At 52.4% G+C, this 21,332-nt stretch overlaps 2 protein-coding genes and 1 pseudogene across 4 annotated transcripts; 2 read left to right on the top strand and 1 right to left on the bottom strand.

Annotated features, from left to right (window-relative positions):
* Positions 1 to 1,796: 1,796 nt before the first annotated feature.
* On the top strand, positions 1,797 to 3,999 carry LOC128790091 (NAD(P)(+)--arginine ADP-ribosyltransferase 2-like). 3 transcript variants are annotated; one of them, XM_053946572.1, is made up of 3 exons: positions 1,797 to 1,872; positions 2,762 to 3,528; positions 3,908 to 3,999. In XM_053946572.1, exons 2-3 carry the CDS (start codon positions 2,787 to 2,789, stop codon positions 3,997 to 3,999), a joined length of 834 nt encoding a protein of 277 aa, XP_053802547.1. In that variant the 5' UTR covers positions 1,797 to 1,872; positions 2,762 to 2,786. The 3 variants fall into 3 exon arrangements, with proteins under 3 accessions (XP_053802547.1, XP_053802533.1, XP_053802542.1); XM_053946558.1 differs by having other exon boundaries at positions 1,823 to 1,949; XM_053946567.1 differs by lacking the exon at positions 1,797 to 1,872 and having other exon boundaries at positions 2,734 to 3,528.
* A 7,719-nt stretch (positions 4,000 to 11,718) lies between these two features.
* On the bottom strand, positions 11,719 to 12,468 carry LOC128790115 (NAD(P)(+)--arginine ADP-ribosyltransferase 2-like). Its single transcript, XM_053946595.1, has one exon. The coding sequence runs from the start codon at positions 12,466 to 12,468 to the stop codon at positions 11,719 to 11,721; it is 750 nt and encodes a 249-aa protein (XP_053802570.1).
* A 3,753-nt stretch (positions 12,469 to 16,221) lies between these two features.
* Positions 16,222 to 17,890, top strand: LOC128790140 (NAD(P)(+)--arginine ADP-ribosyltransferase 2-like; annotated as a pseudogene).
* Positions 17,891 to 21,332: the final 3,442 nt, after the last annotated feature.

Raw genomic sequence — 21,332 nt, 5'->3', positions numbered from 1 at the left:
ACAGAATTTTTTCCCGTAAGTTGCTAGGAAACACTAATGACTGGGCATGAAGGCAAAACAAAAGAAGTGGCCAAGCTCAGGGGAGGAGGGCATCTGGTTGTGCTTGTCTTATCTGGGAGTTTCTCTCTGAGCAGCAGAGGCACCCCAAGAATTGGGCAGGTAAAAAGGACAGGTCTGGGGCACCTGCTGGCCCTCTTGGCTTCGGAGGACAGTCGGAGCTGCTGCTTGGGGAAGGAAATTCGCTGCTGCTGCTATGGCCATAACCCAGGCCAGAGCTGCTTCTTCTGCCGTGGGATGAGCCTTTACTTACAAGAGCAGCCACACAGTGGGATCTTATTAATACCTACATCCTCAAAAACCAGTGTCCTGTCACATGCTCTGTTGCCTGGTGTTATAGATACATATTATAATATTGGCTTTTCTCAAATATAAAAATGGATTTTGTATGTGTAGCGTTTAAGTAACTTTGTTATAAAGATACAGGTTTTATTTCTGTTGTTCATTAAGCTTTGACATAGTAGTGAAATAGCTGATAGAAGTGTGCTTGTGTTAAAATGCCTGCTTGGATGGGATAACATCCAGTGAACACAGCATGAGGACACTGCTACAGATCTGCCAAATATCAGCACTCACCATCTGAGGACAGTGTGGACCAAGGCCCAAAACCTGGAGGTGATAAAAAAGCACTAAAACCACAACCAAGGAATGCTCTAAAAAGGTGGGCCCAAGGAGGAGCCATGCTAAACAATTCTTGGAAGGTGTAAACTTGTTTGTGGAAAAAGTCTATTATGCAAAAGGGTCTATGACTATGCAACAGGCTGATGTAAGGGAAGAGGTATTTAAGGAGTATCCCTGAAGGTGATGGTGTGATCTTTGCTGAGTGCCAAGACAAACCTTTGCTTTGCTGTCTTTGTCTCCTGTTGTCCTTTATTAAACTTTTTAAATTTTCACAGGAGAGAGAATGTGTTTTTCACACTCAGTGTCTGTAGGACAAAATTGTCAGGTCTGTTACAGAGCAATGCCCAATATGTTTGAAAAAGAACCCTTGGAATTCAAAACCATCACCTCCAGGCATCACTGAAAGAGGAAACACTCCTGGGGATTACTGGCAAATGGATTTTCTGAGCTGCCACACCAGCAAGTGTTCAGGTATCTCCTGGTGTTGGTGGATCCCTTTTTTGGGGTCCACACCTTCCCCTGCCACACCAACAAGGCCAGGGAAGCCACCCAGGCACTCCCCCAAGAGATCATCCCCAGGCTCGAGGTGCCTACAGGGATGTCATCTGCTCGGAGACCCCATTTGGTATCTGAGGTGTGGCAGCAACTCAGTGAGCAGTGGGGAGGGGGACTGGGGGGAACTGGGGGGACGTGGGATCGTGTGATCGTGGGATTGGGGTCCTGGGGGGTGCGAAATAAGAGAGAGAATAGAAAGTTTCAGTTCCCCTGAAGTTGTTTGGATAGGGCTTGAAGATGAACTAGCATAAAAACCATAGAGGATGTAAAAGTGTGGACACAGCAGAGCAAATGTGGCTGGAACCTGTGGAAAAAGAAATAAATGGGAACTCCAGTGAGGGGTTTTTGGCAAGTTCTGTAACACAGAAGGAGCAGTGCCTCCCCAAAGTGAAAGTTCAAGGCGAGGTTATCCGAGATATTGGGGCACTCAGTGAAAACCACACTGAGAAACGCAATTTTTAGGACTCTCCAATTCCATAAAAGGACTTCCAGGAGGAGGTGGAGCCATGCAAATTATTTATACGAAAATGCTGTTTCTGTACTAGGTAAGTGACACATTTTAATGAATATTTATGATTATGGTGGATAAATTCCTGTGGTAAAGTCCCCCGTGAGCTGCAGGACCAGGAGAGATCTGCTGTGAGTCCAAGCTGATCAAGAATTCCAGCTTTTTGATACCTCCAGTTCTGCCAGGGAGTTCAACCCGGCTGATTTTGGTATCGGGGGCTGAGGGGACCCTTGGGAGGCGAACACAGGACTGTGGGACTGTGGTCTGGGGAGGCCCTGGGGTTGTCACAGGCCTGGCATTGCGATCCTGGTGTGGTCTGGGGGCAGTGATGAGAGACACAGGACTGTGGGTGTGGCAGTGGCGTACGGGGAGGCACTGGGGGGGCACATGGGACTGGACTGGGGTTCTCACTGGGGGTCTCATGGGAGTGGGATTGGGGTTATGGGAAGGGGATAGTGGGGACACTGGGGGGTCTCAGGCCTTGTGTCAGGATCCTGGAGGGCACGAGGTCACTGGGAGTGGTTCAAGGGATTGGGAAAGGGATTGGGGTAACAGAGGCACAGGGAAACACCGGGAGAGGGGGGGACACAGAACTATGGGAGTGGAATTGGGGAGCTGGGGGGCACTGGGGTTGCTTGGGGAGGGTCAGGGAGTGACCCCAGGATTTGAGTCAAGGTCCTGCTGGTGGGCTAATAAGACACCATGAGGAAGGGTATAGGACTGTGGGAATGGAATTGGGAGTCTGTGGGACACTGGGGGGGAGCTCCAGGTGTGCCCAGGATTTGGGATCAGGGTCCCAGGACACATCCAGGTGTCACCTGGTTGGGGCAGCCCCTCAGTCTCCCCAGGCCATCCCCACTCTCCCTCCCCAGCCCCTCACCAAGAAAACCGTCCCATGTCCCACCATGTCTCTCAGCATCCCCTGTGTCCCATCAGTGTCCCCTCAGCATCCCCTGGTGTCCCCCAGTGTCCGCCCTGTGTCACACAGTGTGTCCTCTGTGTCCCCTCTGTATCCCCCAGTGTCCCACAGTGGACTCTCTTCTCCATGGCCCCCCTGGCTCATATCCTGGCACTGCTGGCAGTGACCATGGCCACTGCAGCCATCAAGGTGGTGCCCCTGGACATGGCCCAGAAGTCCTTTGATGACCAGTACCTGAACTGCGGCCCTGCCATGACCGCGGCGTTGCCGGCCCTCAACAGCTCTGAGTTCCAGGAGAACAAGAACTTTGCCCAGGTCTGGGTGAAGGCCACGGCCGAGTGGCAGAAGCGGGGCTCCTCTTCATCCACTCTGTCCCCAGCCCAGGCCATCGCCCTCATGGCCTACACCATGAACGACGTGTACCGGGAGTTCAACAGTGCCGTGCGCGAGGCTGGACGCTCCAGCCAGGAATACCGGGACAACTTCCACTTCAAAACGCTGCATTTCCTGCTGACCCAGGCCCTCCAGAAGCTGAGACGCCCTAATGACTGTCAGAATGTGTTCCGGGGGGTGAGAAACTACCACTTTGAGGTGGAACCTGGTGAGAAAGTCCGCTTCGGTCAATTCGCTTCGACGTCGCAGAGCAAAGAGGTCTCCCAGCGTTATGGGACAGACACAATGTTTGAGGTGTACACGTGCCATGGCGTGGACATCCAGAAGTTCTCCTACGATGAAAGTCAGAAGGAAGTGCTGGTCCCACCCTTCGAGACCTTCGAGGTCATTGATGTCAAGGCGGAAGGAAACACGTTGAAAATTGGGCTTCGCTCCGCCGGGAACTCCAGCAACTACAACTGCGAGTGGCTGCGAGGTGACATCATGGGAACAGCCGGGGGGGATGGGGACACTCAGTGAGGGTTGGGGACGAGGACACACGGTGCTGGGGACACCCATGGCCCAGAGGGGACAGGGACACCCACTGTGGGTGGGAGGCAGGACAAGGGACAAGGACAGGGACAGCCATAGCTGGGCACAGGGGATGGAGACACTCAGTGCCAGGTGAGGGGGACAGGGACATCCAGTGCTGGGGTTGGGGGGACAAGGACACCCATGGCTGGGCACAGGGGAAGAGACCTTGTTATGGCCCCCTCTGACCTCTCACACCCTCAGGGCCCTCCTGTCACCCCTGTCCCTCCCCCTATGACCCCCTCATCCCATTGTCTCCCTGACCGCTCTCTTTGTCCCCACAGGTGGGAGCCTCCCCAGGAACTTTCCCCATCTTGGAGGACTTCTCCTGGCTACCGTGGCCATGGCAGTGGCCATTGGAACCTCTGAGTCGTGAAGCCACCGAGGTCACTGTGGCCTTGGAGGCCTCTGTGGCCACCGTGATCATAAAGGCCACCAGGACCCAGAGAAAATGCGCCACCAAGGCTACTGTGCTGGGATGCACTAAACTACTGAGGTCAGTGTGGCCACTGTGTCCACTGTGACCACAGTAGCCATTGTTGCCCCTGTGGTCACTGTGGCCACTATGTCCATTATTGCCACCATGGCCACTCTGACCATTGCTGCCAGTGTGGCCACTTTGGCCCCTATGACCGCACTGGCCACTCTGGGCATTGGAACCACCATGGTCAGCATGGCCATTGTGGCCAAAGTGACCCATGAGGCTACAGAGGCCACGGTGGCCACCTTGGTCATTGTAACTACTGAGGCCACCGTGGCCACCATGGTTACCAAGGTGACCAAGGCCACTGTGGCCACTACAGCTGCTGTGGCCACCATGGTCACTGTGACAAGGCGTCCATCCAGGGGAAGCCCCTCTGAGAGCTGCCCAGCCAGGGAGCGGCGCCAGGGCAGCAGGACCAGCACGGGGGGTGACAGAGCAGCCAGGACAGCGCAGGACAGCACGGACAGCAGAGATTGGGCAGCGCCTGGGGCCGCTTGGCCACTTCCCGACAGAGGGGTTTGGGAGTGGCAATGTCACGGCCACCTCCTAACGCTCCTTGGCTGCCTCGCCTGATGTATCAAAAAATTGCCGCTTGCTCGCCTGCCGTATAAAAAATGTATCAAAAATTTGATCCTTGCTTGCCCGGCGCGTCAAAAGTTTACCAAAATTTGCTGCTGGCACGTCTGATGTATCCGCTGCAGCTCTTTTAATGCCTTTCCTGCAGGGTGCCTCATTTCCTAAAATAAAGCAGTTCCTAGAGTTTTTGTTAGAGGCGACTTAAAGGTTTATTTTTCAAACCTCGATCTTCAGAGAGGTGATGGAGAAATGTTCCTCCCTTTTACCTCGTTCACTGCAGGCCCTCACAAAGGTCCTGGAGAGGCTGGAGCAAAGGGATGGAGCTGGGGAAGAGTCTGGAGCAGCAGGAGTGGCTGAGGGAGCTGGCGGGGGCTGCTCAGTGCAATTAAAAAAGGATGAAAGATCAGTTTGGGCCCAGTTCCAAAGTACCTGAATTGAGGTAACACAACAGAAGAAGCATTAGGCGGAAAAAAAAGAAAAACAGAAAGAAAAAGGATGAAAAATAAAATGGAGAAATGGGGAGAGAGGCAGCACCACCCATTTATTTATGAAAACACCCTGGTGTTTCGCTCAGGAAACTCTTTTTTCTTTCACATCGGGGATTTTCCCGCTTTACCCGCTCATCGCCTGGAGTTGTGCTTCGGGAATTGTCCACCGGAGGGCAGCAGCGAGCGCGGGCGATCAGCGCTCCGGCTGCAGTTCCGGGTGCCGACAGCAGGCGGCAGCACGAGCTGGTGGCGCTGCCGAGCGCCCGCCCTGCCCCATCCCGGCCCCGGGGGCTCTGCAATGGTTTGGGATGGAGCGACCTTAAAGCCCGTCCGGTGCCAGCCCTGCCCTGGGCAGGGACATCTTCCCCTGGCCCGGGCTGCTCCAGGCCCTGCCCAGCCTGGCCTTGGACACGGCCAGGTTCGGGGCAACCACAGCTTTGTTATAGATGGGTAATGTTATGATTGGCTCTCACAATTAAGTGATGAATATTGTGTGCATTTTAAGAGAAGTTTTGCTGATGTATGGTTATGTTATTGCAGTTTGTTGTTTGGCACTCTCTGTTCACCCCAAAGTCCCCTTTCCCCCCTCTGCATTGTTGCCATCGGACAGTTTTAGTTGTCCAGGTTGTCAGGGACATGTGGAGGGCGGGTGTGTACCTGTGCCCTTTGTGTGGGGCAGTTGGGAAAGGGCAAACCCTGTTGCTGGGGAGGCGTGGCATGGCAACACCTCCCCTCCAGTCAGACTGCAGGAAGGTCTTGACCAATGGACAGCAAGGAAGAATCAACTGGCAGACTTTGGAAAGGGCCATGCATATATAAGGAAAAATATTTGAATATATATGACTGCTAATGAATATGTATTTGGCTGATGCAACACCAGGGGTATAAAAAGTAGAGCTGCCATTTTGTGGATAAGCCAGTGGCAGTCGGCCACGCTCCCAGCGTTGTCCCTTTTTCCTTATTCAGTTCCTTTGTTGTGTTGTTGAGGTTTAATAAACCCTTGCATTTTAAAGTGAGCGGTCATTTCTCACAGTCACCGTGGTCTCCACAATCACCAAGGCCACCATGACCCCCAGAAAAATGAAGTCACCAAGGCCACCAAGGCCACCACTGCCATTTTCCCTGGAGGAAAAGGGGAAAGAGAAGAGGAAAAGAAGAGAAAAAAACAATCCTACCGCAGCCCAACAACCCCCTGTCTGCCCTTTACTTCTTTGGAAATTAATTTTTTTAGCATTTTTGCCCAAATTCTGTAAATTCCCCCATATTCAGGATTTAAACCCAACCAAACTCTTTCCCCACCACGATTAATTCCACCTTGAAAGGAATAAGAGGAAAGTGTCTTTGCAAACAGATTTTGTGAATCTCATGGTGGATAGTGCCTGGGACTTGTAGGTAAGGAAGTGACTGGAGAAAGTTTCAGAAAATGTTCCTCATTGACACAGACTGCTGCTCAGCCAAGGGCCTGCGAAATTCCTGAACTTCGAGAAGAAGAACAAAGACTCAACATGCTTAGGAATATTAATTTCCCTGCACAGGATGGAGTTAAAGCCCATTTTAATGGCCATGTGTCTGTGTTATAGAAGAGTGGGGTGTGTAGCAAGGGGGGCGTGCAGTAGGTGGATTGGGAAGTCTGCACCTTCCAAGTACCTCAGCCAATGGGGAAAGGGAGTGGGAGGTTTGGCTGGGAAACTGGGATAAAAAGTATCCAGTAATCTGAGGCACCCCATGGGGAAATTCCCTATGGCCTCTTCCTTTGTTCATGAATAAAATCGCGGGGCTCTTCTTTCTCCTTTGTGCAAGTAAACCTCTGGAAAGGCGAATTTTTCTGCTCAAAACGTTCGATAGCGAAAATGTCGCTCAGCATGAACCCGGAGTGGTACGTAAAAAAAGGTTAACTGTAAGTAACGTTGTAGTGAGATGCACAGGTAAAGTAAGCAAGATGACAAAGCGAGCAAGACAGCAGAGCAAGTGGGACAACAAACGCCATCAAGAGCAAGATAGCAAGTTTTAATGAAACTTGCAAACTGCAAAGTCAGCTAAAACCAGGTTAGACTGAAAAAAAACAAGAAGCACCAGGCACGTGGTGAACATAGAGTTGAAAAGTTTAAACATGAGGAAGACTACAGCACACCAAAAGACCACCAGAGTACTGACGACCACCTGTATTGCTTTGAAAGAAGGTATCTGCTAAGAAAGGCAGGAGCCTCCCCTTGAATGTAAAATGGAAACCGCTTCCCTCCGAATTATCATGATTTTGAAATTACGGGGCTCTCAGGCAACGATATGAGGGTAGGAATAACCGTTCTTTACTAGTATGTATAACCAGGCAAACAAATAACAACAACTCCAGCATTAACCCCAAACAGAACCAGGCGCCCAGTCCCCGCCTTCTCGACGGCGGCATTTTCCCCTTCCGTGCAGTTCCGGTCGCAGCCAGCAGGGGTGCTGGTGGCTCCTGGTGGGCGGGGCATGTGCGCTAATTCCCCCAAGGCTGCGGGGGGCGCTGTGGCGCGGGCTCGAGGATCATGTGGTAATGGCAGCTCGGCCCAGATGGGAAGGGATGGAGGAGAGGCTTTGCTGCACAAACCCCTGGGGCAGCTGAACCCGATGCGTCGCGCTGTGACACGAAATAACTCACAGAAGTAGGTTAGATGTAAGAGGAAAGAAAAGGAGCTCAGAAAAGTAAACTTTATTTTATGACTCTACTCTGTATACAATAGTAAAAATGACAGTGGTGAAGGTGAAGCTGTTACCTTTCTAACCGCACTGGTCAAACCAACAGTCTATCTACTCACAAAGAAGAATGCAAAACGATGATTATTTACATGAACATGTGTGAGAAAACTCAGTTGAAATATGTAAATATTTGAAGGGATAGGAACTTTTAGAAGAACTTTAAAACTCTTAAAAGAACAAAGTAACACCGGTGGCCCAGCAGGACTCTCGGAAGCCGCAAGCTGGGCCAGCGGGATTTCTTGGCAGGCAGGGGATGTGGGGCTACAGTGCAGAGAAAGCTCAGAACAGTGCTGAAAAAACAGCAGGGACGTGGCAGCGGCAGCCCAGCTCTGAGCAGGGCAGGGAGAGGAGAGCTGGGGATTCCAGGCACCCGGGCACATGGTGATGGGGCCCTTTTTTTTTTTCAGTGAGGCAGATGTTAATAAGATTTGAGTTTGTGTCTGCTCTCATGTTATAAATACTTATTATATTGTTGGCTTTTTTGCAGATATTAAGATGAATGCTATATGTATAATGTTAAAATAAATTTGCTTTTATTTCTGCTAATAACAAAACCTTAGACATATGTGAAAAACACCAATCACTAGTTTTTTTTATATCTTAAAACTTTATTAGTTATAAAATTGTTATTAAAAAAGAGTAATAAAATTAGAGTAATAAAAATTTTGACAACGAGGATTAGGACACTACAAGACAATACAAAGCAAAGAATTATGGATGTCCGGATGTTTCTGGGAACTGAGCTGCCAAAAACATACCTTGTGAACAAAGGAATAACCCTTAAAAGCAACAGCCTGTTGCATATTCATATATCTCATACATAATGCAGAAATCCCTTGCAAATTAAGAATTTTTCTGGTTTTTGTCAGCTTCTTCCCCTTAATCCTGGTGGTTCCATAAAGACGGAGAGAAGGTGGAAGAATGTTTGTCTTTTCTGATAAGGGGCTGTAAGTCTTTGTGTCCTGTGGGTGTTATCTCAGTGTGAAGAGTTTCTTTTTTATCTTATCCCTTTTCTTGAGCTAGTAAAAAAATATCTTACATCCCAGAGTTTCTATTTCAACATTATGTTATAACCTAAAACTACATTTAACACACTACATAAGAGAATTAATACAGCATAACTTTCTAACATCACACATATAATAGTCATTGTATTATTTGCCAAAAGCCAATCAAAAAATATGCGTTTTTCACAACATGGCAGTAGTGGCAGCTGATATAGTCCTGAGTGAAGTGTCTGTTTCGTCGGGATAACGTCCAGTGAACGTGTAATGAGGACCCTGCTATTGATATGCCAACAATCAGCATCTGCCGTCTGAAGAAAGTGTGGACCAAGGCCCAAACTGGAAGTGCTAAAGAGAAGGAGCCAAAACCACAGCCAAGAAACTCGCACGCTCTGAAAAGGCAGACCAGAGGAAGAGCCATGTAAAATAGTTCCTGGAATATGTAAACCAGTTTATGGAAAAATATGGATATGCATAAGGGTCTGTGAATATGAAACGGGCTGATGTAAGGGAAGAGGTATTTAAGGGGTTTCCCTGAAGGTGACGGTGTGATCTTGGCTGAGTGCCGAGACTCACCCGGCCGAAATCTTTGCTTTGCTGTCTTTGCCTCCCGTTGTCCTTTATTAAACTTTCTAAATTTTCACAGGAGAGTGAACGTGTTTTCCACATCTCAAAGCAGAGGCTCACGCACGGCAGAAGAAGCAGCTCTGGCCTGGGCTCCGGTGGTAGCTGTGAATTCCCTTCCCCAAAGCAGCAGCTCCGACCATCCTCCTCCAAAGCCGAGAGAGAGAGAGAACCAGCAACTGCCCCAGCCCCATTATTCACCTGCCCAATTCCCGTAGTATCTCTGCCCCTCAGAGAGAAACTCCCAGGTAAGAGATGTGCAACCAGGTGCCCTCCTCTCCAGAGCTTGGCCACTTCTTTTGTTTTTCCTACGTACCCAGTCATAAGTGTTTCCTAGCAACTTATGGGAAATAATTCTATAAGCAGAAAGGAACAAAAGGAAAGAAACCTGTGAGATATGACCGCTCTCTTTAAAAGCTGAAGGTTTATTAAACAAAACAAAACAAAAAAAAAAAAAAAAAAACAAAAAAAAAAAAAAAAAAAAAAACAAACGAAAAAACCCACAAAGGACTGAATAAGGAAAAAGGGACGACGGTGGGAGTGTGGCCGACTGCCAGTGGCTCGTCTACAAAATGGCGTAGAGGGAGTCCAAAAACAACGTCACAATAACGAAGTTGCAAATCAAAAGAAATTCAAATCTCAACAAAACTTCCCCTAACACATACACACACACACACACACACACACACAATACTCATCTCTTAATTGCAAGAGCCAATCATCATTCTACCTATTTGTACCACCAACAAACACCCCCAGGTCCTTCTCCAGAGATGCTCCAGCAGGTCCCGTCAAGCCGGGAGGGGCACTGGGAACTGTCCCTCCCCAAGGGCAGGACCTGGCCTTGCCCTCTTGAACCTCCCAATTTCCAGCCTTTAAGGCCCCCTGAACTTCAGGATGTGGCAGGATGCTCTGCCCGGAATGTGCCCAAGGGACAGTGCCCCAGTTGCGGCCATCAGGGCTGCATTGAGAGGGGTCTTGTGCTGATTTGGGTGCTGAATTGGGCTAAAACCAGCGCAAATCACCAACCCCGAATTGACAACTGAGAGTGAAGCACCAGAGCTGGGCCCGGCCGTCCATCATCTGACCCTGGGAATGTCAAAGAGAGAGTCTTCTCTTCCTGCTTGAAATGAAATGTGCATGAGGTTCTACCCTCGGGAAGGGGTTGCTCTACAAGCATCCCCCTCGAGGCTCAGAGAAAGAGATGCTCCCACGAGTGTTGATGTGCGGAGTAACATCGAGCCCTGGCTAAGAACTGTCACTTATTGGTGGCTTTGTCAGAATTATATAATGGAATTATATATTTATATATAATATATATGGAATATATATGGAATATATATGGAATTATACATTTATTAGAATGTCTTTGCACAGTGGCCTTGGTGGCCACAGTGGACACAATGGCTGTGGTAGCCGTGTGGCTCAGGGAGTTTTGGTGATCATCGTGGCCACAGCCGCCTCAGTGACCACAGTGACCTTGGTGACCACGGTGGCCTTGTGGTTCAGAGGATCCGGGTGGCCATTGCCAGGGCCGTGGTGGCCAGGAGGAACCCTTGGAAGTGGCAAGGAGCCCTGGGGACACTCCCGCCTGAGGGACAGAGAGGGCAGTCAGTGGGACCATGCGGGGAGTGAGGGGGTCAGGAATGGCCATAATGGGGGGGTAGGGGTGACAGGTGACATGGGGGCCATGAGGTGACAAGGGCTCTGGGGGGGCATGGTGGCTTAGGGGTGACAGGTGTCCGGGAAGTCAGGGGGCGCCATGGAGAGTGACAGGGGGTGACAGGAGTTCAGGGAGTGCCATGGAGGGTCCCGGCCCACCCACGTCCAGCACACAGGGCCCATCCCCACAGCACTGCCTTTGGTGGGGAGGGACAGGGTCGGTACAGAGGGGGCCCAGTCTCTGTCCTCCCCTGGCAGGGATGTTCCTGTCCCTGTCCCCTCCCAGAAGTGAGGATGCCCATCCCTGTGCCCTCTCATGGCCGTTCCTGTCTCCGTGACCACAATGGGTGTCCCCAAACTTGGTGTGCCCAGCATGGAGTGTCCTTCTCCACACAAACACACAGTGGGTGTCCTTGTCCCCCATCTCCCCTGATTGTCATTGTCCCCTCTGCCTTATCACGGGTGTCCCCATGGCCACAGTTGGTGTCCTCACCGCCCGGGGTGTCCCCTGTGCTGTCACCTCACAGCCACTCGCAGTTGTATTTGCTGAAGGTCCCAGTGGAGCGGACACTGATCCATGTCCTCTTTCCATCCCAGATGACTTTGGTGACCTTGAAGGTCTCGAAGGGTGGGATCAGCACCTCCTCCTCCCCTGGATACATGGAAAACTGCCGGATGTCCACACCATGGCAGGTGTGAACCTCGAAAACCGTGTCCGTCCCAAAGCGCAGAGCAATCTCTTTGCGCGGCGACGTCGACGTGAATTGACCAAAGCGAACCCTCTGGCCACGCCGCGCCTTGAAATGAACATCACGCACGCCCCGGAACACGTGGTGACACTGCTGCTTCTGAGCCTGCCTCAGTGTCACCAGGGCCTTGGTCAGCAGGAAATGCAGCGTTTTGAAGTGGAAGTTGTTCCGGTATTCCTGGCGGGAGCGCCCGGCCGCGCGCACGGCCGCGTTGAACTCCTTGTACACGTCCTGCGACGTGTAGGCCATGACAGCGATGGCGTGCCATGGGGACGGCAGAGGGGACACAGGAGAGCCCCGCTTGCGCCACTCAGCATCAGCATGGAACCAGCCCCAGGCAAAGCGAGGATTCTTCTGGTACTCAAGGTTGTAGAGGGCCGGCAACGCCGCGTTCATGGCATGTCCGCAGCCCCGGTACTGGTCATCGAAGGAGTCCCGGGCCATGTCCAGGGGCACCACCTTGATGGCCACGGTGTCCACAGTCATTGCCAGCAGTGCCAGGGTGCGAGCCAGGAGGGCCATGGCCGGGAGGGGCCACTGGGAAAACTGTGGGACACTGTGGGACAAAGGGGGACGCACTGAGGGGACAATTCGGGCACACGGGGGTGCATGGGAAGGGTTCCTCTGTAAGGGGCTGAGGAGGGGGGTGGATCTGTCCTGGGAGGTGATGGGAAGCTTCAGCAAGAAGCCTCCTTGACACATCCTGGGATGCTGAGCCCAGACCCTGGGGTCATTCCTAGACTCCGCTCAGAAGCCCAGGACGGCAATGCCACTCCCATGGTCCCATGTCCACAATGCTTAGTGTCCTCCGGAACCCCAGGAACTTAATTCAGATTCTGGGGTCACTCCCTGTTCTCCCAGCACTGATCCCCTTCTGCTACTTCTGTGTCCCCCTCAGTGCTGTTCCTGCACCCACCAGCCCCACAACCCCATTCCCAATCCATTGTCCCTTTCCTCCTAGTGTCACCCCAGCCCAAGCCCTGGGGACAATCTCTGACCTCCCCAGTGTCCCCTCTGTGCCCCACCAGGCCCCATCCCCATCCCAGTCCTGTGTTTACCCTTCCAGTGTCCCCTCAGTGCTCCCCAGGAGCTCAATCCTGCTCCCAGTCCTCTGCAAACCTCTAGTGGTTTGCCCCAGGCCCCTCTGGGAATTCACCCAAATTCCTAAAGCCGCTCCGTCACCCCCCCAGTGTCCCCCAGGTCCCTCGCCCAGACCCAAAATCTGCTCCCAGTCCCATTATCCATTTCATGTCACTCCAAGACCCCAATACAAATCCATAGGACACTCTCTTCTCCCACAACACCCCCTTTGAACCCTCCATGATCCCACTCTGCAATCCCAGTCCTGTGTCCCTCCCACAAGTGTCCCCAGTGTCCCCCAGCCCCTGATACCAAAATCGGACGCAGTGAACTCCCTGATGGAGCTGGAGGTATCAGAAATCCGGAATTCTTTATCAGCTTGGACTCACAGCAGATCTCTCCTGCAGGTCAGGGGGGATTTTGCCATGGGGTATTTATCCATGACAGTTATAAATATTCATTAAAAGGGGCTTCTTAGATAATACATATACATCACATTCTCTGGAAATAATTGGCATGGCTCCGCCTCTTTCTGGAAGTCCTTTTATGGTACTTGGAGGGTCACCCAAAGGGGTTTTTAGGTGTGGTTTCCACCGAGTGCCCCAATATGCCAGATGACCTTTCCTGGAACTTCTGCTTTGTGCAGGCAGTGCTCAAGTTCTCTGGTCCAGAACTTGCAAAAGACCCTCACTGGAGTTCCCTTTATCTGGTTCTCCAAGAATTCCTTCCACGTTCATCCTGCTTATCCACACTTTGACCTCCTTTTCTTGCTTTTTCTGGTTCTACCCAGCACTGTTAAGAGTTCTGAAACTTTCTATTCCCTCTCTTATTCTCACCCTCCAGGACCCCAATCCCACTCCCATGGTCTCATGCAAACATAGGAACTCACTTGATACTTACTTTGAGCATTGCTCATGCCCAAGGAGCCATATGGAAAGAAAGAAGTCAATTAACACCAAAGGGATCTCCAGTTAAATATGAACAAGAATTATTGTCCCTCCTCGATGCCACCCAGCTGCCCAAAGAAGTGGCCATGCTACAATCCAGGGCACACCGGCTTGGAGATTGACAATTCCCCGTGGGAAATAGATTTGCAATAAAGGTGCACAAGAGCTTCCACAGCAAAGCATCCTGGTGTTAATTCCTGAGGAAGGAATTTCACCCCCAGAAGTGAGGTCTGGATAGAGTTGGGCAGATTGAAAATTGGCTGCTTCTCTAAAAGCCCACAACAAAGAGGGTGGGTGGGTGGGTGAGAGGTAACTCCCAATACCCAGGTCAGGCCCTCCCCAGCTGATGCTGCAATTTGCAAAGGAGAAAAGCACCAGCAAAGCTCTGGGGAATCGATGCCATGGGGGACTGGTCTGTGGCCTCAGATCCTCAGTGTCTGTAGGACAAAATTGTCAGGTCTGTTACAGAGCAATGCCCAATATGTTTGAAAAAGAACCCTTGGAATTCAAAACCATCACCTCCAGGCATCGCTGAAAGAGGAAACACTCCCGGGGATTACTGGCAAATGGATTTTCTGAGCTGCCACACCAGCAAGTGTTCAGGTATCTCCTGGTGTTGGTGGATCCCTTTTTTGGGGTCCACACCTTCCCCTGCCACACCAACAAGGCCAGGGAAGTCACCCAGGCACTCCCCCAAGAGATCATCCCCTGGCACCTCGAGGTGCCTACAGGGATGTCATCTGCTAGGGGACCCCATTTGGTATCTGAGGTGTGGCAGCAACTCAGTGAGCAGTGGGGAGGGGGACTGGGGGGCCATGGGACCGTGGGATTGGGGTCCTTGGTGGTGAGCAGTGAGGGACAGAATAGAAAGTTTCAGATCTCTTAATGCTGCTGGATAGGGCTTAAATATGAATGGGCAAAAGCAAGAAAAGGAGGTCGAAGTGTGGATACACAGGATGAACGTGCCTGGAATCCATGGAGAAACAGATAAAGGGAACTCCAGTGAGTGTTTTTTGCAAGTTCTGGACCAGAGAACTTGAGCACTGCCTGCACAAAGCAGAAGTTCTAGGAAAGGTCATCTGGCATATTGGGGCACTCCCTGAAAACCACACCCAGAAACCCCTTGGGGTGACCCTCCAGTACCATAAAAGGACTTCCAGAAAGAGGCGGAACCATGCAAATTATTTCCAGAGAAAGTGATATATATGTATTAGCTAAGAAGCTCCTTTTAATGAATATTTATAACTGTGGTGGATAAATACCCCATGGCAAAATCTCCCCTGACCTGCAGGACCCGGACAGATCTGCTGTGAGTCCAAGCTGATAAAGAATTCCGGCTTTCTGACACCTCCAGCTCCATCAGGGAGTTCACTGCGTCCGATTTTGGTATCAGGGGCTGGGGGACACTGGGGTCATTTGAGGGGGGGACATGGGACTGGGATTGCGGAGTGGGGCCATGGGGGCTCAAAGGGGTTGATGAGGGGCCAAGGGATGACTGCCTGTTTTGAGTTGGAGTCCTGGGGTGACCAAAAAGATCACCGGAGTGGATTTGGGGTCTGAGAGAGGGCTTAGGGATCAGTGAGGGGGGAGAGGGAGTGGCTTTGGGGATTTTGCTGAGGTTTGTAATCAGCCCGGCATCACAAGAGGTTTGCCGAGGACTGGGAGCAGGATTGAGCTCCTGAGGAGCACTGGGGGGACACTGGAAGGGTAAACACAGGACTGGGATGGGGATGGGGCCGGGTGTGGCACTGAGGGGACATGGGGGAGGTCAGGGATTGTCCCCAGGGTTTGGGCTGGGGAACTGCAGAGGGGCTGGGGTGACACTAAGGAGGAAAGGGACAATGAACTGGGAGTAGGTTTGTGGGGCTGGTGGGCACAGGGACAAAACTGGAGGGGACAGAAAAGTGGGGTCCATGGGGGGCATTGTGGGAGTGGGATTGGGGTCATGAGGAGCACTGCTGGGGGGACCAGGAGTGACCCCAGAATTTGAATGATGGTTTGAATTTGAGTCCTGGGGGGCTGCTAAGTGTTGAGGATATGAGACCATGGGAGTGGGACTGTTGTCCTTGGTGTCTGAGGGACACTGGGGAGTCCTGGAATGACCCCAGACTTTCGGATTCGATTTCAAGGATGTGTATAGGGGTCTTCTAACCGGAGCTGCCCCGCTCCCCAGGGCTAAACCCCGCCCCCCCAGCCCTTCATGGAGGGAGCCGACCCATGTACCCCTGTGTGCGCCAAATGTCCCTTCAGTGAGTCCTCTTTTGTCCCCCCAGTGTCCCACGCTAGTCCCAGTGGCCCCTCCCGGCCATGGCCCTCCCGACTCGCACCCTGGCACTGCTGGCAATGACCGTGGCAACTGCCATTGCCATCAAGGTGGTGCCCCTGGACATGGCCCGGGACTCCTTCGATGACCAGTACCGGGGCTGCGGACATGCCATGACCACGGCGTTGCCGGCCCTCTACAACTTTGAGTACCAGAAGAATCCTCTCTTCGCCCAGACCTGGGCGAAGGCCAAGGCTGAGTGGCACAAACGGGGCTCTCCTGTGTCCCCTCTGGCGTCCCCAGCCCAGGCCGTGGCTCTCATGGCCTACACGACGAAGGACATTTACAAGGACTTCAACGCGGCCGTGCGCGCAGCCGGGCGCTCCCGCCAGGAATACCGGAACAACTTCCACTTCAAAACGCTGCATTTCCTGCTGACCAAGGCCCTGGTGACACTGAGGCACGCTCAGAAAGCAAAGTGTCACCACGTGTACCGGGGAATACACGACGTCCGGTTCCAGGCGCGGCGTGGCCAGAGGGTCCGGTTCGGTCAATTCACGTCGACGTCGCTGAGCAAAGAGATCGCCCAGAAATATGGAACAGACACGATATTTGAGGTGCACACGTGCCACGGCGTGGACATCCAGGCATTTTCCTTCTATCTGAGCAACCGTGAGGTGCTGATCCCACCCTTTGAGACCTTCAAGGTCACCAAAGTCACCAGGAATGGGGAGAAGGCACGGATCAGTCTCCGCTCCACCGGGACCTACAGCAAATACAACTGCGAGTGGCTGTGAGGTGACAGCACAGGGGACACCCTGGGGTGAAGGGGACACCCACTGTGGCCATGGGGACACCCATGATATGGAAGGGCTGGGCATGGGGACAGGGACAGGGACAGGGGCACCTAATGTGTGTGGGGGGGACAAGGACACCCACTGCTGGGGACAAGGACAGGAACACCCAGTGGGGGGGATACACGATATGGGCACAGGGGAGACCCATGACGGAGCACAGGGGGTGAGGACACTCACTGCCAGCTTGGGGACACTCACTGAGAGTTTGGGGACAGAGGCACCCAGTGCTGAGGAGAAGAAGTCTGGGGACACCCATTGTGGGCATGCAAGAACATCTATGACAGGGCACAGGAATGGTGACCCCCACTTCTGGGAGGGGACAGGGAAAGGAACATGCCTGCCTGGGGAGGACAGAGATTGGGCCCCCCCCATACTGACCCTGTCCCTCCCCACCAAAGTCAGTGCTGTGGGGACAGGTCCTATGTGGTGGACATGGGTGGGCCAGGACTCGCCATGTCGCTCCCTGAACCCCTGACACCCCCTGTCACTCTCCATGGCACAACCTGACCTCCCCTGAACCCTGTCACCCTTAAGCCCACCATGACCCCGTTGGCCTCCCTGGTCCCTGTACCCCTTCCATGCCCCCCAAAACCCTGTCACTTCTCACCTCATGGCCCCCATCTCACCTGTCACCCCTAACCCCCCATTATTGCTGACCCAGACCTTCTCACTCCCCACATGGTCTCACTGAGTCCCTTCTTTGTCCCTCAGGTGGGAGCATCCCCAGGGCCCCCTTCCACCTTGGAGAACTCTTCCTGGCCACCACAGCCCTGGCAGTGGCAACCGTAATCCTCTGAGCCACAATGCCACCAAGGTCGCCGAGGGCACTGTGGTCACTATGGCAACCATGGCCACCAGGATCACCAAGACTCCCTCAGCCACAAGGCTTCCGCAGCCACCCTGGCCACTGTGACCACCGAGGCCAATGTGCAAAGCAATGCTAATAAATAATACTATAAAAACAATTCTATTACATAATTCAGTCAAAAAAATTCCATTAAATAAATCTGTCACAGCCAGCCAAAAGTGACAATTCCTAAGCAGGGCTTGATGCCACTCACCACACCAGGACTCGTGGGAACTCATCTTTCTCTCAGCCTTGAGGAGGATCCTTGGGGAGCATCCCCTACCCAAGAGAGGAAACTCACACACACTTAATTTCAAGCAGGAACACGGGAGAGGAATCTCTGTCTGAGAGGGGACTGGGCGTTCCCAGGGTCAGGTGATGGATGGCCAGGCCCAGCTCTGGTGCTTCATCCTAAGCTGTCAATTTGGTGATTTGGGCTGGTTTTAGCCCAATTCACCACCAAAATCAGCACAAGACCCCTCTCAATGCAGCCCCGATGGCCACAACTGGGGCACTGTCCCTTGGACACATTCCAGGCAGAGCATCCTGCCACATCCTGCAGTTAAAGGGGACCATAAAGGCTGGAAATTGGGAGGTTCAAGTGGGCAAGGGCAGGTCCTGTCCCTGGGGAGGGACAGTTCCCAGTGCCAGTCCAGGCTGGGGGGACCTGCTGGAGCATCTCTGGAGAGGGACCTGGGGGTGGTGGCAGGTGACCAGTGGGGCTGGCTGTGTGGCCTGGGGCCAGGAGGGATCCAGGGGGCATTGGGAAGAGCAGGGCCAGGAGGTCAGGCAGTGATCGTGCCCTCTGTGCTTTCCAGGGAGGCACATCAGGGGCGCTCTGTCCAGCACTACCTGTTACTGTTTCCAGTTCTAGGCTGCTCTGGACGCAGTCCTGGACTCAGGGATGGCGCTGCCTGAGCTGGGAGGTTGGGCCAGGTGCCCACTCTGGGTCCTTCCAGCCTGACCCGTTCTGGGATTTGGGGATTCTGGCAGTTGTGCTTCGGGAATTGTCCACCGGAGGGCAGCAGCGAGCGCGGGCGATCAGCGCTCCGGCTGCAGTTCCGGGTGCCGACAGCAGGCGGCAGCACGAGCTGGTGGCGCTGCCGAGCGCCCGCCCCGCCCCATCCCGGCCCCGGGGGCTCTGCAATGGTTTGGGATGGAGCGACCTTAAAGCCCGTCCGGTGCCAGCCCTGCCCTGGGCAGGGACATCTTCCCCTGGCCCGGGCTGCTCCAGGCCCTGCCCAGCCTGGCCTGGAACCCTTCCATGCGTGGGGCAGCCACAGCTTTGTTATAGATGGGTAATGTGATGATTTGCTCTCACAATTAAGTGATGAATATTGTGTGTATTTTAAGAGAAGTTTTGGTGATTTATTGTTGTTGTTTGTTGTTTGGACACTCTCTGTTCTTCCCATTGCCCCCTTTCCCCCCGTCTGCATTGTTGCCATCGGACAGTTTTGGTTGTCCAGGTTTTCAGGGACATGTGGAGGGCGGGCGTGTACCTGTGCCCCTTGCATGGGGCAGTTGGGAAAGGGCAAACCCTGTTGCTGGGGAGGCGTGGCATGGCAACACCTCACCTCCAGTCAGACTGCAGGAAGGTCTTCACCACTGGACAGCAAGGAAGAGTCAACTGGCAGACTTTGGGAGGGGCAAGGGATTTATGAGGAATTTTTTTAATATGCAAGACTGCTTATGAACATGTATTTGGCTGATGCAACACCAGGAGTATAAAAGGCAGAGCCGCCATTTTGTTGACGAGCCACTGGCAGAGGGCCACACTCCCTGTGTTGTCCATTTTCCATATCCAGTCCCTCTGTTGTCTTGTTGAGGCTTAATAAACCTTTAAGTTTGAAAGTGAGCGGTCTTTTCTCACAGGTTTCTTTCCTTTTGTTCCTTTCTGCTTATAGAATTATTTCCCATAAGTTGCTAGGAAACACTTATGACTGGGTACGTAGGAAAAGCAAAAGAAGTGGCCAAGCTCTGGAGAGGAGGGCACCTGGTTGCACATCTCTTACCTGGGAGTTTCTCTCTGAGGGGCAGAGATACTACGGGAATTGGGCAGGTGAATAATGGGGCTGGGGCAGTTGCTGGTTCTCTCTCTCTCTCGGCTTTGGAGGAGGATGGTCGGAGCTGCTGCTTTGGGGAGGGGAATTCACAGCTACCACCGGAGCCCAGGCCAGAGCTGCTTCTTCTGCCGTGCGTGAGCCTCTGCTTTGAGATGTGGAAAACACGTTCACTCTCCTGTGAAAATTTTAAAAGTTTAATAAAGGACAACGGGAGGCAAAGACAGCAAAGCAAAGATTTCGGCCGGGTGAGTCTCGGCACTCAGCCAAGATCACACCGTCACCTTCAGGGAAACCCCTTAAATACCTCTTCCCTTACATCAGCCCGTTTCATATTCACAGACCCTTACGCATATCTATATTTTTCCATAAACTGGTTTACATATTCCAGGAACTATTTTACATGGCTCCTCCTCTGGTCTGCCTTTTCAGAGCGTGCGAGTTTCTTGACTGTGGTTTTGGCTCCTTCTCTTTAGCACTTCCAGTTTGGGCCTTGGTCCACACTTTCTTCAGACGGCAGATGCTGATTGTTGGCATATCAATAGCAGGGTCCTCATTACACGTTCACTGGACGTTATCCCGACGAAACAGACACTTCACTCAGGACTATATCAGCTGCCACTACTGCCATGTTGTGAAAAACGCATATTTTTTGATTGGCTTTTGGCAAATAATACAATGACTATTATATGTGTGATGTTAGAAAGTTATGCTGAATTAATTCTCTTACGTAGTGTGTTAAATGTAGTTTTAGGTTATAACATAATGTTGAAATAGAAACTCTGGGTTGTAAGATATTTTTTTACTAGCTCAAGAAAAGGGATAATATAAAAAAGAACCTCTTCACACAGAGATAACAGCAACAGGGCACATAAAGAGTTACAGCCTCCTTATCAGAAAAGATAAACATTCTTCCATCTTCTCTCTCTTTTTTCCCTTTTCCTCCAGGGAAAATGGCAGTAGTGGCCTTGGTGGCCTTGGTGACTTCATTTTCCTGGGGGTCACGGTGGCCTGGGTGATCGTGGAGACCACGGTGAGTGTGAGAAATAACCACACACTTTAAAATGAAAACGTTTATTAAACCTCAACAACACAACAAAGGGACTGAATAAGGAAAAAGCGACAACGCTGGGAGCAAGGCCAATCGTTAAGAAAGCTGTGGGTGCCCCACGCATGGAAGGGTTCCAGGCCAGGCTGGGCAGGGCCTGGAGCAGCCCGGGCCAGGGGAAGATGTCCCTGCCCAGGGCAGGGCTGGCACCGGACGGGCTTTAAGGTCGCTCCATCCCAAACCATTGCAGAGCCCCCGGGGCCGGGATGGGGCGGGGCGGGCGC

Source organism: Vidua chalybeata, chromosome 1 (assembly GCF_026979565.1).
Source record: "Vidua chalybeata isolate OUT-0048 chromosome 1, bVidCha1 merged haplotype, whole genome shotgun sequence".
NCBI classification, from domain to species: Eukaryota; Metazoa; Chordata; class Aves; order Passeriformes; family Viduidae; genus Vidua; species Vidua chalybeata.
Note: the sequence above shows the minus strand (reverse complement) of the source record. Positions and strands in the feature narration are given on the sequence as shown.